The 16690-nt window shown below is 40.6% G+C and overlaps 1 protein-coding gene across 14 annotated transcripts in view; it reads left to right on the forward strand.

Moving 5' to 3' along the window:
* The window catches only part of DROSHA (drosha ribonuclease III), a 111561-nt gene extending 102133 nt beyond the window's left edge, over nt 1–9428 (forward strand). For all 14 annotated transcript variants that reach the window (XM_074329031.1, XM_074329033.1, XM_074329035.1 and 11 more), the window contains 5 exons: nt 1580–1662; nt 1751–1854; nt 4035–4127; nt 4963–5009; nt 9010–9428. In XM_074329031.1, the coding sequence (XP_074185132.1) occupies nt 1580–1662; nt 1751–1854; nt 4035–4127; nt 4963–5009; nt 9010–9140 (458 nt within the window). In that variant the 3' untranslated portion in view covers nt 9141–9428. The remainder of the gene's footprint in view (nt 1–1579; nt 1663–1750; nt 1855–4034; nt 4128–4962; nt 5010–9009) is intronic.
* The last annotated feature ends 7262 nt before the right edge of the window (nt 9429–16690 follow it).

A 16690-nucleotide genomic window follows, 5' to 3' on the forward strand; every position in this document is an offset into this window, starting at 1 on the left:
GAGGGTGCACCTCAGCTCCAAGTCCAGTTGCTGTTTTCAATCTTTAGTTGCAGGGGGCACAGCCCACCATCCGATGTAGGAATTGAACCAGCAACCTTGTTGTTGAGAGCCCGCATTCTAACCAATTGAGCCATCTGGCCGCCCCTCCAGAAGCTCAGCGGCAGCTCATTGTCTTCAGTCTAGTTGTAGAGGGTGCAGCTCACTGGCCCATGTGGTAATCGAACCTGCAACCCTCCCTGTTGTTCAGAGCTCATGCTCTAACCAACTGAGCCATCCGACTGCCTCTTCTCATTATTATTGTGTTCTGACTTTTACAGAAACCTGTTTTCTATTTTAATTTTATGCTTTATTTATGCCGTTCTCCAAAGCTTGTTTGAAGAATAATGTGGAGTGAAGACATGTGAATCATACATTTTATGTTTAATCTGTGTTGAGGTGCCATCCCCTCCCCCGCCTCTGCACCCCTCCATCCCAATGCTCAGCCATCACACCCGTTTGTGTGACACAATAACAGATTGTGAAGATTTATCATAGTGAATCCTAGCTTTTTGACCACCCTGCAGCCTTTATGTAGGGGCCTAAAAGAATGAAGAAGAATTTATATTAAATACTAAAACTATTATCCATTGTTTCAAATGAGCTCAAAGCTATGTACAAGTCTCATTTGTACTTTCTGGATGGTCTGGTAACGTTATAAATAATCCTGTTATAACTAACTAAAGGATTATACACATAATTTTATTGTTTCTGGTGCTACTTTAAAATAAGTGGGCCATTTACTGGGGGAACGTTTTAATGTTAGGGTATTTTGACAATTGGAATTATATACAAATATTAAAGTCTATCATGCAAAATTAGCTCATTTACAAAGACCAGAGGCACTCTGACCAAGAGACCTAAAAGAACCTCTTTTTCAATGAAATTCTTTTAAAAACTTGCTGTTTGTTTATTTTGTTAAGGTACCTTTAATGAAGTTGTCTTTGGGGTTACCATTTATTAATTCAAAGTTGGGTATGTTGTTACATTGTCATGATGCCCAGTATTACATTTTTCTCTGTTTGGGCCAGTTGACTCTATGAATTGTCCCATTTCTGTCCGTGACATGTAACACATGCCCTTGTAAATGGGTGATATCAAGATGGGTGTTGAGAATGGCAGGCCCCAAAGCTGTAACTCATTCTGATGTCATATGTGATCTTCAAGGTTTGTTTTGATTTATTTGATGTGGACATGGTTATATTCCCAGACAGCATTCTTTCTCTGCTATACAATAGCATTTTGTGTATCATTTTAATGAGCTAGTCATTTAGCCTGTAGCTGGGGGGCTAAATGACCACGTAATTTGGTCTTTGTACTCTATGTATGATTTTGCATCTGAATCACACATCTGTATTGCTGCCTCTCATATTAGTGACCGAGTAGCTGTTGTTTCAAGAAGGATGAACTGGTAATGCTAAAAAGTAAAGAGGGCCTGGAAGTTGAAAACCTTATTAAGGAGTTTCTTAAAAGTCTAGGTCTCTTCCTCTTTCTGGTAAATGGCAGCACATTGTGGTTTATTTTTAAATGTTCTCTTTTTCAGCGTTTATCGCGGCACTGTACATTGACAAGGATTTGGAGTATGTTCACACTTTCATGAATGTTTGTTTCTTTCCACGATTAAAAGTAAGCTTATATAAGTTTTACATTGGTTATATGCTTTATGCTCGGTGATCCCAGAACCCATTACTAACTGCTTGGGTACTTTCCACAGGAGTTCATTCTGAATCAGGATTGGAACGACCCCAAATCCCAGCTTCAGCAGTGCTGCTTGACACTTAGGACAGAAGGAAAAGAGCCCGACATTCCTCTGTACAAGTGAGTACTCACTGCCCACAGCCCATCAGCTTGGCCAAGCTTAGACGTGATGCTCTGGCTTCTGGAGGAGGAACTGACCACTGTGGGGTCAGCGTGTCCGGGCACCTGGGTGAAGACTTCCTGACTCTGGGCCTTTCTGTCTTTTAGCTCTAAGTAAGTGGATCACACTTGATTATCTAGGCTTTCTCCTGTCCCTAGAATGCTCTGAGAACTACATCCTGTGAGAAGACATCCTAAGATTAGGAGACCAAGATGAGAACAATTCAGATGAAACACTTTTATACAAGTTTTTGTATTTGTCTTAGTTCTCATAACCTCTGCTGTGCGACTAGAAGATTGTGTATGCTTAATTTGGACTCTCTCTCTCTCTCTCTCTCTCTCTCTCTCTCCACAGTCCTGTTGGCCTCTGTCTCTGTTGCCTGACTGATATGCTCTCTCTCTCTCAGGCGGTCACTGGAAGAAATGGCAGTTCTTTACTGCTGCTGTGTCATTCAAATATTCGGAACTTCTCAGAATGCATATCAAAAGCTGTTGAGTAGTTTTGAATATCTTTAGCGATAAATCTTTATTCTTTGAGTGGTAGCCAAAAATCATTCAAAAGAAAGGCAGGTCACTACACACAGGACACTTGGCTTTGATGAAAACAGGAGGTTTGATTCTGAAGTAATTATCTTGAGACACTCACAGGTTGATTCAGAAAGTGATTTCAAAGAGGAATTACAAAAAGGAGGTGGTTTCAAAGAGGAATTACAAAAAGGAAGAATTATCAAAATGGGTGGGTTGCCTCCCAAGGTGTTGCCTGGAGATGTGTTTTTAAGGATGTTTAAAAATCTAGTTTCAAGACTGGTTTACCCCTTGTCTTTGCACACACTGCTGTAAGCACACCCATTTGTGTGAGTGTCCCTAGGGAATAAAAGCCCCCTTTCTGTGGATTTTCTCAAATTTCAGAATATTCAAGGAATAATACCAGAGTAGCAGCCAAGAATTTTAAATCCTTTTTTGTGTTTTTATTAATAGTCACAACATGATACAGGCTTTTTCACTAAAAGAAAAACTGAGGCCAAGGGAAGGTTGTGTTACCCCACAGCAAGCTACTAATGAATTGTCCCAAGAAGCTGTCACTGCTAAACAATGTTTCCTTTTTTGGGAAAAAGAACCTCAAATGTTTAGAAATAGTACTTTACTATGTGGCTAATAAGCATAATGAGTATCCCAACTGTATTCCTTGAAAGACTCAAAGTATTTCCTCATCAAAGTGATAATTAAGGTTCAATAAATAAAATGAGGACGATAAACTTCTCATAATGTAGGCATGATTACTATAATAAGTGTTACCTTAAAGAAGCCACCCGTGTGCTTTCATCCCACGGAGAGTATAAACACAGAGGAAATGATTCTGCTCCCTTCTCATAAATCGCCCAAATGAAAGCACACAATGAGCTTGTTCTTTTTCAAGATGAAGGGGTTGTTTTACATAGTTTTTTCAGGATTACTGTATTCATTCCATTATCTTCGTTGGCTACTTTTAATTTCCCTTTTCCATGAAGTTATCAGTTTTACCGCATTTGAAATCTGCACCGCATCATTCAAATCCAGTGTACCTGGAGTTTTGTTTTTTGGCAGTTGTGTTGTGTACTCAGCGTTATAGCATACCTTTGAAATGATCTCAGAAGTTTCACACATTAAATGTATTTTGTGATCTTTCTGATAAGATAACAGACGTTAGAAAGAATTCATAAAGGATGTAAAACCATTTGGATGTGGCTTGAGATTACCCAAATATTTATGATTTTTAGCTACGATTAGCACTAAAAAACAATGATCAGATTGAAATAGTTAACTTTTCACCAATAAAAGTTTGTTTATTTTATCATACTTGGAATATGCACACTTTCAAATTGTTTAAAAATATTTTACACTTCACGGTTAGACTGCAGATACTATTTATAATGCTTTGGGGAAAATATATATAAATCAGTGTTACAATTAAAAAGTGTCTCTATTTCAAAAGCTTTCTGTATTTGTCAGGTTAGCAAATCAAAAACTTACTCCTTTAATTTTCTTGCTGTTTTTACTTTCCTCTGTCTGAGCAATAAGTACATGGTTTTTCGTGGAGTTACATATTAGCAATAACAACGAAATTACACTTTAGCACAATTAATCTTTCCTTTCCCTTTCAGGACTCTGCAGACTGTGGGGCCATCCCATGCTAGAACCTACACTGTGGCTGTTTACTTCAAGGGAGAAAGAATAGGCTGTGGGAAAGGACCAAGGTATGAGAAGAAGAAACTTTTAATGTCTTTAAATGGACGTCCCCTGTGTCCGAGAAATCCCTCCTTGGTATTTCCCAGTCCGCAGTCTGTCTTTTTTAACTTAGAGTATAGAATGTTCGAGGGTAATAGCAAAGTGAATTCCAAGGATCAGTGCCCACTCCAAGCCCAGCCCCAAATGTGAGAATCGGCCTTGGGTAGTGAGTATGCTATCGCACAAGAGGCTTTGGCTACCTTAAGGAAACCACATTACCTGGTGCACAGGTAAGGGCTGTCCAGATTTAGTTACCCGGCAGAGTACCCAGCATTGCTGCAAGCATTTTATGAAACACTTTGTACGTGCAACAGACTTTAGACATTTGGTCTTTTATCGATACTCACTTGAGCTTTGTTGGACATGCTAGTATCTTCAGGTAAAAAGAATTATATCTGTTGTCACCTTTCTTTGAACCCTCTAATCTATATTTTAAACGGAGAAATTATTGGAAGTCTGTCTATACATATATTTTTTACTCTTTACCTGTTTAAAGTTTACACTGAGGATATTCAAATTTAAATATGAAATACTTCAAATGTAATATAAATGGAAGGCATTTTATTGCAGTATTAAAAGTGTGGAACGATTAACTTAAATAGGCTTTGTGCAAATAAATGACATTTCTGCATGCCCTTGGGTATATTCCTATCTCTGCAATTCGGTATGTGACAGTAGAAGTAATCAGATAAAATTTTATGTACCAAACATGAAAATCAGTCTGAATAATTTGTAGCCATACCATTTGTTTTTGAAAAAAAATCTTTAAATTAAAGTGTATCTTACCTTTATTTTATTTAATAGCATTCAGCAAGCGGAAATGGGAGCAGCAATGGATGCGCTTGAAAAATGTAAGCCTATCTCTTTTTCTATAATTATATGTTCATAATGTAATGAGTGTTTTATGGAAAGAAAATGGAAAATAGAAAAATGGTAAGTACTGATAAAATGTGATATTCTTTTCTTCATAATTATTCTTCACACAGAGTTTAGTAGAATGTGAGACATGTATAAAATGGGTTTATAATTAAAAAAAAAAAAAAAAGTATTCCCGAATGCTTTTTGCTGTTCATTTTCCTTTCGTGCGTGGCGTCACACTCTCAGCCCAAGTAATCCATGTGAACCACTTAGTGTATTCGTCTCCATATATTTCTAAAATGTATTTCATCAGTTTCTACTATCTTACGCATGCAAAGGTTTCTTTCTCTTTGGTTTTTGGCCATTGTTTTATTAAAATGGGATAATATTTATACTTCTGTGCATCTTTTCTTGCTCCTCTTCTTTAACATTCCAGGCAGCCTTGCAGGTCATAGTGGCTTCAATTCATTCTTTCTTAATGGCTGCGTAATAGGTCATGCTGTGCATGTGTTGTATTTTAGTCTGCTTTTTAAAAATTATTGGTGGGCATTTTGTTCCTGGTTTTTTATCACTGCCAACAGTAAATGTCTGTATAGTGGTGCTTTTAGTTCTGTGGGATAGAGTCCCAAGAATGGGATGGCTGGGCTGAAGAAACCCCAATTACGTAATTGACTGTGTACGGAACTGCAGTCTTTCTTAAAGGCTTAAGTGCAAGGGATTGTTCTTCTGAGGTGTATCGTGCTGCACAGCAGAATCTGTGGGCAAAACATGACAGAGCAATTCGATTATGCTTCAAGTACCAGCTACATGTGGGAGAGAGCAAGGTGAATGAGAAGAGGTTCAGGCCCCTCAGCCATGGGGCAGATTCCAGGAAGGACCAGAGGGCCAAGAGCCCGGTGCAGGTCGCAGACCACAGAGTCCTGGGGGCAGGGTCAGGAGGAGGAGTCAGTGGGGGCAGAAGCTAGCCCTACCCAGCGTCGGGGTCTGTGGGATCTTCACCGAGATTTTTCAGTTGACTCTGTTGGGGAACTTTGTCATCTGTTATATATAAATGCACAATCACATACTGAAATAAAAGCGTGATTCCATTTTCTGCTATAAGAGTGTTAAAGGTTATCTTTACACAGGTTTTTGTTTGTTTGCTTTCAATGATAAAAGCGTACTGGAGTGGTAGCCTGTTCTGAGACTGACCCCCTCATACATGCTGATAGGAAGGAACCATTTAAAAGGCTGGAAAGTGCTTTGGCCGCATGTATCCGGTCCTAAAAGAGGTTCATTCTCTTGATCCAGAGATTGCATTTCTAGGAGTCAAACCTAAGGAAGTAATTGGAGTTATGAACTAAAAATCACATGCCATGGTAATTGTGACAACTTGATTTGAAATAGCCAAAAAAGAAATCTGTAAATCAAACTGCATGTTTAATAGTAGGGAAATGTTTAAATAAATCATGGTAGATCCCAGGGATTGTCAGACATTTTCTGTAAAGATAGTAAATGCTTAGGAGTTGCAAGCCATACAGTTTCTGTCAACGGTGTCTCAACTCTGCCATGGCCGCCCAGCGGCCTGGACAGTAGCATATAAGTGGGTATCTGTGCGCCAGTAATGCCTTATTTACCGAAGTGTGGGGAGCGCTGTATTTGGCCTACAGGCAATAGTTTACCAACCCTTGTTTTATCCAAACATTGTAGTATTTTGCAGCCATTAAAGTATTTTTGAAAGGTAATGATACAGCAATATGCTTATACTAGAATAAGTGAAAAAAAAGTGTACCTGTAAAACATACTTATACTGTACTCTCGCAGTGTAAGGGAGTGGGGGATGATTTTAAGTGTGTATCGTGTAATGTATATAATACACATTTGCATTATGTATATATGTGTGATTATTTTAATGCAGATTAAAATTTACAGTAGAATTTACTGAGGAAGGTAGGGTTTGTTTGAGAAACTTGCTTTACAGCTAACTTTTTGGGATTTGTTTGATGTATTTTTTTTTAAGTACTTATAATACTTGAAACCTGTGATTTATATAATACAAAAGGAATCAGTTTAGTTTCATTTGGACGATAGGATTTTATTACTGTTTTATGTCTAAAATATAGGTGCCATTATATTCCTCTTGTGTTTAAAATTAATCAGTGACTGTCAGACAGGCAAGCTCTTCACTGATTCACCACCTGCTTTTCGGATACTTGCCTGTCCCTTCTCTCATCTGGGGTGAGGATGGGATGCTGTATAAAGTGGGGCAGGGACTCTAGGAATATGCTGAATATTTATAGCCACTTTTATTATGCTTCAACCTTAGCAAAAACAAAAGGCTTTCCCCCAGGCATGCTATGTTCTCCCCCATCTCTGATTCTTCATATGTTTAAATATGAAGTAGCACCTCTTATATATGTATATATAACAGCCCCCTTCCTGGCTTGGCAGCACAGCAGCATTTTTCCTGTGTGACTGGACAACTTGTGTCGCTCTCATTCATGCTTGCATTCTGTTGTGACATTTGTGGTTGAAGTATGTGTTTGTTGACAAAGTGTGTCCAATGACTATTTTTTGTTCCATACTCGATTTCTGACTCCATTGCTGCACTTGTTACAGACCATAGATGGATTGTAAAATTTTAAAATCTTAATCAGAATTTCCACTCTGTCAACACTCTTGTACAAGGTCAAATGTCAAACTAAATAATAGCTTAAACTATGCCATTGAGCGACGTGTGTCCTGTAACCAAATAAAAGTGCTTTATTGGAGTTGCTGTTGCCGATACAGCTCTGGGCTTCTCATGGTAAACTTTAAAACTAGAATTATCATATATAGTGACTTAGAATGCAGCCTCCTTTTGTCTGATCTTTTTTAGCACCTTTCAGAAACTTTAATTCTTGGTAAATAATTGTGTGATAATATTATTATTGTTACTATTATTATTTTTTTATCATTGCTAAATGTGATTATCTTTTTTTTCCATTTTTTTATTAGTTTCAGGTGTACAAAACAATGTAATGGTTAGACATTTATCATTTATATCCCTCACACAGTGACCACCACCCTTTCCCCATCCACTATCCCTCTGACATCGCACACAGCCATCACATTTCCACTGTCTCTATTCCTAATGCTGTACTCCGCTTCTTGTAAATATATATATACATATATATATATACACGTATATATATACACACACACACACATATATATATATATATATATATATATATATATATATATATATCTACGTAAATATATACGTATATATATAATTATAAAATTGTAGTTGACATTCATTATTGTTCAGCTTCAGCTTCAGGTGTACAGTGCAGTGATCAGGCATCTACAGCATCCCTGAGGGGGTCTCCCTAATGAGACAAGTGTCCATCGGATATCCTACAAAATCTTTACAACATTATTGATAATATTCCCCAAACTGACTTTCGTATCCCCGTGGCCATCTTGTGGTTACCGACTGTGCTTTCTAATCCCCTCACCTTCCCCCTCATTCCCAGCCACCCTCCCATCTAGCAACGTTCAGTTTTTCCTCTATGTCTCTGAGGCTGTTTCTGATTAGTTCATTCATTGTGTGATAATGTTATTATTTGTTTGAAGTTTTTGTTTGAACTCCATTTTACAATACCCTTTGCTCTCTCCCTGAAAATCACGTCTTGCTAGGAGAACTATGTTAAAATGCCTGCCTGGAATCATTCTGAAGCCTCATGTCTTTCTGTTAACATTCCTGTATGTCTTGCTGCCTTTTATACTCAAGGTCACACCATACATTGAAATCTAGAATCAGGGGTGCTGATCCAGCCCTCCAATGTGTTTCTGCATGATAAAAGAATAAGGGAAGAAAACCAACAATTTTTTTTCTCTCACTTTACAAAATACAGCTATATGTATTTTATATGAATATGTGTTTGTTTGTGTATATGTTTGGTTTGCATCATTCTTTGCACTAGTGACTGTCCTTTATTAAGTATAAAATATATCTCCTCGTGTCAGATAACTTCCCTCAGATGGCCCATCAGAAGCGGTTCATTGAACGGAAATACAGACAAGAGTTAAAAGAAATGAGGTGGGAAAGAGAGCACCAAGAGAAAGAGCCAGATGAGACTGAAGACATAAAGAAATAAAGGAGGACACGGAAGTGGTAGCGTATTTACTTGCTTAATAACTGTGACTGTTGCCCGTGGAGACCTAGCCTAGTTTTCCTACAGACAATGAATGAAGCGTGCCTGTTGAAATAAAACACAAAGTCAAATTGCTATCCTTGTTTCACTGATCTAATATTCTGTTTTTAACTGGATGGTCTTTATTACCAAGTGTTTGATTTCTCTTCTATTTAATGGAAAACTTCCCTTTATTGGATGTGCATATTCCCTTCATTTTTTTTCTTTAAACAATAAAATTTTAAAAATTTATTCTATGTGGAGTAGATCTTATTTTTCTATCGCTGTCTGAGATTATGATTCCAGACTTTCAGCAGACCAGTGAAAAATTCACTTTACCAGCCATTTGAACTACTCTTTACTAACAGCTATACTTTTGAAGTCTCTGGATTATTAACTAGGTTTTACAGCTTTCATCTGGATGTTTATCAAGTTCTCAGCTGCAAATACGGAACTTATCCCTCTCTAAGCAGTGAATTTTTTGTAGATGGAATCTCTTTAACATTTAACTGACTAATGGGAGGGGGAACTATTGATATTTGAGTTACATATTTTCTTTGAATCATTAGAATAGGGGAGAAATCATGATTCTATGCCACATGACACTTTAAATCACGTTCTCACCCTGGGGTCAGTGGACTCTTTACGAAGTTTATGGACAGATTTCAGGGAAATCTCAGAACCTCCTGAAATTGTATTCAATTTTATGTGTGTGTTTAGGTTTTGGGAGGGGGTGGGGAGCTGGAAGAGAGGTTTATAGCTTTTGTCAGTTCAAAGTGGTCCTGCGACAAAGAGCTAACATTACAGTGAAAGATATGACATTTTTTTAAAAAGTGTTATTTGAAACTGAACACTCCTGGGTTATTAATAAAAGCAGACTTTTTTTTTTTTAAATGAATGTGCTTTCATTCATTATTTTAACAAATACATAGTGAGTGCCTGCTATGTATCAGGCACTGTTCTAGGCTCTGGGGCTAGAGCAGTGAACAAAACTCCCTGCCCTCAGGAAGTGGAGCGCGTGTGCCAGTGCAGGAATACACACAGTAGACAAGGAAGGAAAACATTTGTTAAGTCACATGGTGAGCTAGGTGATGGCCAAAAATAAAGCAGGGAAGCAGGATGGGTGCAGTTTTCAATCAGATGGTTGGGCAGATCTCCCTGAAAGGACATCATTTGATTTAAGATGGGGAGGTGAGAGAGTGAGCTATTCGGGTATCCGAAGGGTTTCTTATTTGTATAACAATTAAATGTTACGTGCACATTGTTAAAATTTTGGAGAATATGTTGCTTTTTAGCAAGAGAAAGAAACAAATGTTACTTTGGAAATGTGGAGAAAGTAGAAAGCATAAGCAGTAAAATAAATCACGTATGGTTTCATCACCCAGAGATTTTTTTCTATTTTGTATGTTGTTGGATCTGAGTATATACCCACACGTACTCACATGCACTCAAGTATGCCTTAACGATAGGGTACCATACATATGGTTTCTATTTCCTTTCATTTTTAACTTGTATTTTTCAATATATCTTGCATATCTCTCAGTGTTGAATCCACATTTACATTGATGGCTACATACTATGGCTACATACTAATACATATCTTACATGTCAGTTATGGATAGTCTATAATTTATTAACTTATGAAAGATGTGTAGGTTGTAAGCAGTGTGTTGCTGTCATAGACGATGCTGTCATATACATCGTTAAGGGTCACCATGCACGTGCGTGCATACACACACCACACACACACACACACACACACTCACTCACTAGAGAGAAGAGTGAGAGAGAGGACCTCTCTAGGGTTTCTTAATTTGTTAATTATAAAGATATGAGATGGTACCTGTAAGAAAAGGTTGTCCCCACCTCCCCACAGATAGCAGGACTAGAAGGGAAAGAGTGCGGGATCCATCCAGTGTCTTTGAAAATGTTATGAGCAAAGACAAAAAAGCAAGGGAAAGTAAACGTTTTAAACCAGGAATTTCATGAGTCTTGCATGTGCATCAAAACAATGCCAAAGCCAGCATTCTCAGGACTTTGCATTGGGCTTTGACTTTTCCTCTCTTAAGTATTCTGGCCCTTTTATGGTTCTTTGTCCATTTTAATGGCTCTTGAAACCTGGAGAAATTAAGTCCATAAGACACTAGAGAACCTCTTGCATTGAGTCCCTCAAACACACCGTCAGAGCCCACTGGCTCTATAGAGTAATTATGACGCCAGCATCCAAATTGTATAACCAGCCACATAGGCAGCTCAGCAGGCCACTGTGACTGCAGTTTCCACCCGGCCTCTCATCCAACCCAACATTCCAGTTCTGATCACGAGAAGTGCCAGCGAGACTGTAAACTCATACATTGATTCGACTGTGCTAAATGCTGTTATTCTTGGAGGCTGAATATGAAGGCTCCTTCTCACAAGTCACTTGAGGTCTATTTGGGGAGACAGTTAAATGACGGTGCAGCTACAGACAAAGGGCCTCTGAATGAGACTGGGCGGGGAGGGATGGAAAGTAGGCCGACTGGGAAGGTTTCACAGATTAATACCTGAGTTAACTGAACCTTGAAGATGAGACTGAGTTTGCAAGATGGGGAAGGACATCATTTCCTTCCAAGGGAGCACGAGGATTAGGTGGCAAGAATATGGGTTAGGAGCCTATGGTGGTATTCCACGGGAGATGTGATGAAGGCTTGAAACAAGGAGTTGGGTGGGAATGGGGGTGCTGGCATAGAACAGATTTGAAAGATGCATAGGAGGTAGAACCTACAGGGCATGGAGCAGGGCAGGACGCTGTTGACGTTTTTGGCCAGATCTTGCTTTGTTGGGGACAGGAGGGACAGTCCTGTGCATTGTAGGATGTGTAGTTGCATTCCTAGCCTCTGCACACTAAACTCGTAGCATCCCTTCCCCCAGTTGTGACCACTGAAAGTGTCTCCAGACTTTGCAAAATCACCCCTGGTAGAGAACCCCTAGTTGAGAAACGCTTTTAAAATATATGAAATAAAGCAAATTCTTACTGAATTCGGGGCTTGGAGAACATTCATTCTAAGATTCGTTAATATTTGCAGTATCTACTAAATCCTGGGCATGGAAGAGTAAAGGCCCAGAAGAGTCCTTTTCCTCAAGGAGCTCACTATTGAGAAAATAAAATGCATACGTCTGTGTACACGAAGGTGCCATCTGGAGGGTGAGAGAGGGAGAGAGTCACTCCTGAGGGAACGGTGGGAATGAGAGGAAGCTGAACCTCCGTGAGAAATGATGTAAGTTCCCCTGGTGTCTGACTCTGTTTCCTGTGACAAAAAGTCTTATTCAAGTCACATATTTGCTGTCTACAAGATCATTATGACACCTAATAAAATGATCAAAACTCCTTAATAACTTCTAATATCCAGCCCATAGTTGAATGTACTGCTGGTTTGTCCAAGTAATAATTCAAACAGGATCCATACATTGCTTTTGGTTTTTATGTCTCACGGCACTTTTAATCTAGAACATTCCTCCACTTCTCCCTCATTTTCCCTAATAAGTTGATTTCCAATCCAGTCAGTCTTTCCGGAGAATTTCCCACATTCTGGATATGATGCATTGCTTTCTTGTGGTGTCATTACTATTCATCCTCTGTATTAGATCTAAAGACGTGATTTTAGATTTAGGTTCAAAATTTGTGGCAAATGTATATTTCAGGGTTTCTTTCCCCTCCCCACCGCAAGTAAGAGTTATTTCAACAGTGCCAGTTCTCACATCCTTGTGCATGGTTGTGATGGTTAATTCTATGTGTCGTCTTGGCTGGGCAAGAAATGTTGTTTTGAGCAGCTAAGTTTGTGATCGTTTGTTATGCATCAATAGAACTCAAATGCATTTCCATTCTCTTTCTAAACAGTTTATCTCATCGTGTTGCTGTCCTATTTAAACTGTTTCATGAATTCCCCATTGCCTATAGGATATAGCCCGAATTCCTTATAAGGGCATGACATTCCCTCACAACTGGACATCTGCCTCTTCTGCTGGCCCCTACCCCTCACACAGCACTCCAGCCTTACACAACAGGTTACAGATATTTGAACACATTCTCCTTTCTCTCTGCTCCAGGACTTTGCACTGCTTGAACTAGGCCAGCTCCTTGCTAATGATCTCTTACTTATTTTGGGGGCCTCAGCTCGGAAACTGTCTCCTGCAAGTCAGGACTTAAATTTAGGCTACGTGTATATCCTTGGGCTCTTTCCTGACACATTAGTGATACTGTATTGTTACTGTACCTTGATTCACCCATCTCGCCCCCTAGACTAAGCTCCTGGTGGGCACGACCATCATCTTTGTCCCAGGGACTCTTGGTGGGCTCCCCGTCACTGCCAGCTGAGTAAACATGACCAGGCTGCGCCTGGCCATCCTTCCACAAGCTTCAGGGGCCCTAAAGCAGAACTCCCAGCGTGCTCCCAGCACCCCTGCTGCGGGAATCAGGCTACGGCGAAGAGAATGGATGACCCATTGGCGGCTGGAGCATCTGCATCCTCTCGCATGTCCTGCGCTTGGACTTGGTTTGGAACAAGATGCTGTAATAGGACAGCACGAGCCCAGTGGGATCCAGCGGGAAGCAGTTCTGCTTGTCTCCCCGGAAGCTGTGGCTCACACCTCTCAGAGGTAGGGAGCTCATGTAAACGGACCAGCAGCAAAGTATCGCTCCAGGAGCTTTATTCTAGAAGATGAGATCGAGCCACAGAAGCCCAAGGAAAGGCTTCGTCATCAGTGACGCCACCAATGGGTGATTTGGGACAGGCTTTGCTCAATGGCCTCAGTCTCCAGCAGCAACTCCCTCTCCAAATTCCTTGCTATGGACACATGATCTTTATTCAATTTCATATCATTGTATTATATAAACAGCCTCGAGTTGCCACCTCCAACTAGATTGCTGCTTCTATTTAGAAATTGGGAGCTGCTGTAAGTAAGTAAGGGCAGAACCCCCAGTTCTCTCCCAAGATCACCCCAACTCGACTTTCCATCTGTCTTGCACCGTCAGTGGACCCAGAGATACCCCTCTGAAGAGATCTCCCTTTGAAATCTGCCACAAACCTAGCTGTGAATGAACATAGCCATCTTATCACCCACATAGCTGCTTCTGAAAGTTTTCTTTCATTTCTGCTGAAATGTTTTTCAGGTTAAGGAAGAAGTTTTAAATTAAGTTTCAGGGGAAAAAAAACCCCACAAAAAAACAAACCACAGCTAGCTAACCATTTGTATGCTGCATATTAATTCATCACGATTGGAAACTCTGATAAAACAACTCATAATGAAAATGCAGCAAGCCCCTTAACTGTAGCGATTCTAATGCTCACCTCTATTATTCCAATAATAGGGGTCTCAAATGCAGCTGTTGAGAACAGTGGCTGCCCCTGACTAGAATTCAACCAGAAAGATCAAGAGAGAGCCCTAATTGCCTTTCTTCTCAGATCAAACAATTGACTTAATTCTCCAGGCCTACACACCGCAATATGTTTGAGGAGATTCAAATAGGTTACTACAGAGGATTAAGGTTTTCTCTGCAGATTATACTTTTATGCCCTGCAGTTCATTGCTTGAAGTGTTAAGTAGTTTTGTCAAAATAATCAGAGCTGGAAGGATTTTTAGAAACTTACAAATCACACGCTCTTGCTGAGTAACACAAGGGAGGTCTGTCCCTCCCCCCGCCCCCCCCTTTTTAAAAAGAAAGTTAATGGTTGAGGCTTGGAAGTGGGGAGAAATTAACCATGTTAAAGATTAGTTGGAAATTTCAAGAGCTATCTCAGATAAGAGAAATAAAAGTGTGGCAGTTTATTGTGTTTTGCCTCTTAAAAATTGTTTCACAAAATGATGCAGCTGAAGAAGCCACATAAAGAGAAGGGATTTTCTCGCGAATGCTTAACTGCCTGAGGAGAAAGTCCAGCGGGGCTGTGAAATCAGACCCTTGAGGCTTCTTGGTAGTGCTGTGCTAATCAGGGTTATTTTACTCACTAAGATTTCCTTTCTGCTTAAGTAACTTGGTGGCAAAATAAGCTTTCATTTTCTTACAATAACGTATTCCCCAGAAAGGGTGTTTGTCAGAAAGTCTACAGTGACATTCTGTCCTTGTTTCCTCAGGTGGCTCCGTTGTCCTCCCAGGTCCCCGTGGGAATGCGTTCAGCCTTGATCAGAGGGTTGGTTCCTTGGTGACTTCACCCAGGTCATTAACTGCACGAAGCTTGGGTGACTTGTACATCTTCTCTACTTCTTCAGTTCTCCCAGGTCCATCACTTTTAGCTGAGCTACGTTAAATAGCTTAATTGATGTCCTCACACTGTGCAGTGTACCTACCGTGTTTCCCTGAAAACAAGACCTCACCGGAAAATAAGCCCTAGCATGATTTTTCAGGAGGACATTCCCTGAACATAAGCCCTAATGCGTCTTTTGGAGCAAAAATTAATATAAGACTCGGTCTTATTTTCGGGGAAACATGGTAGCAAATGCCAGCTGCAGACTAGATAAAGCCCTGACAACGATTGGATAGCCGTGGGGTGCAAACACCCCTGGGACCACAGCAGTTTTGTTTTTGTCCAGCCTGACACAGCCATAGTTTCTTCTGAGGTCACTCTTCTAGTGTTTTCAACTCTATGCACTGGGTCTGGCAGGTGCCAGGAAAAAACTTCCTCTTGCTTTGATCGCATCTTTTCCGGCATGGGCCTGGCTCCATTTTCCTCAGCCATGTCTCTGTCTCCCCATGTGTGAGAAATCCATAGAGACAGCAGCACTTGCCAATGCTTCCCACCCTCCAACAGAGACGCTCTCAGCATCACCACACACCCCAGTGTTCCCTGAGCCTGGGAAAACTCAGAGGTCATTTATAACCTCCTCCCCAAGGAGGCATCTTGCTGGTAACCTCACAGCAGTTAAGCAGGGAGTGTGGGGATGCAGGATTGGCCCGGACAAAGCGAAATTTCACAGGAAAGGAGAGAAACCAAAGGCCTGGGAGGAAGACAAGCAAGGGAGACTGACATGGCCAGCTGGTTCTCAGAGGCTGGGAGCAACCAGGGTGGTGAGAGAGGAAGATGGGCAGCTGAACAGAGGAGGGCCAGGGGCGGGTGAGGAGGCGGAGAAGAGTCCAGTGCAGTTTAGGGGCACCAAGTGCTGTGTGGTCGGCATGGCAAACTCCCTTCTGTCTCCCTCGAGAGAGCATCGTCAGTATAACACCCACTGCTCAGTGATGGAAGAGAGCAATCGGATAGACACCGCTGCATCCAGTGCCCAGACTGCCCGTGGGGAGAAAGCTGAGACCACACAGGGCCCCATCACGTCTGGGTCACTGCTCCCAGGTCACTTCTCCTAGGGGACTGTGTTTTCCACTGCTAGCTTTCTACAGCTCTCTTCTCCTCTCTGTCACTTTTCCTTGTGTTTGGTCATTCCCCTCCTGATAGAGTCCTAAGTGGACGCTCTGCCCTTTCAGCCCCCAGCCTCAGCTCTCTCTGTGTATGGAACATCTATCCCTTAGTGTCTCACACAAATTCAGTCCA

Source organism: Rhinolophus sinicus, linkage group LG03 (genome assembly GCF_036562045.2).
Source record: "Rhinolophus sinicus isolate RSC01 linkage group LG03, ASM3656204v1, whole genome shotgun sequence".
NCBI classification, from domain to species: Eukaryota; Metazoa; Chordata; class Mammalia; order Chiroptera; family Rhinolophidae; genus Rhinolophus; species Rhinolophus sinicus.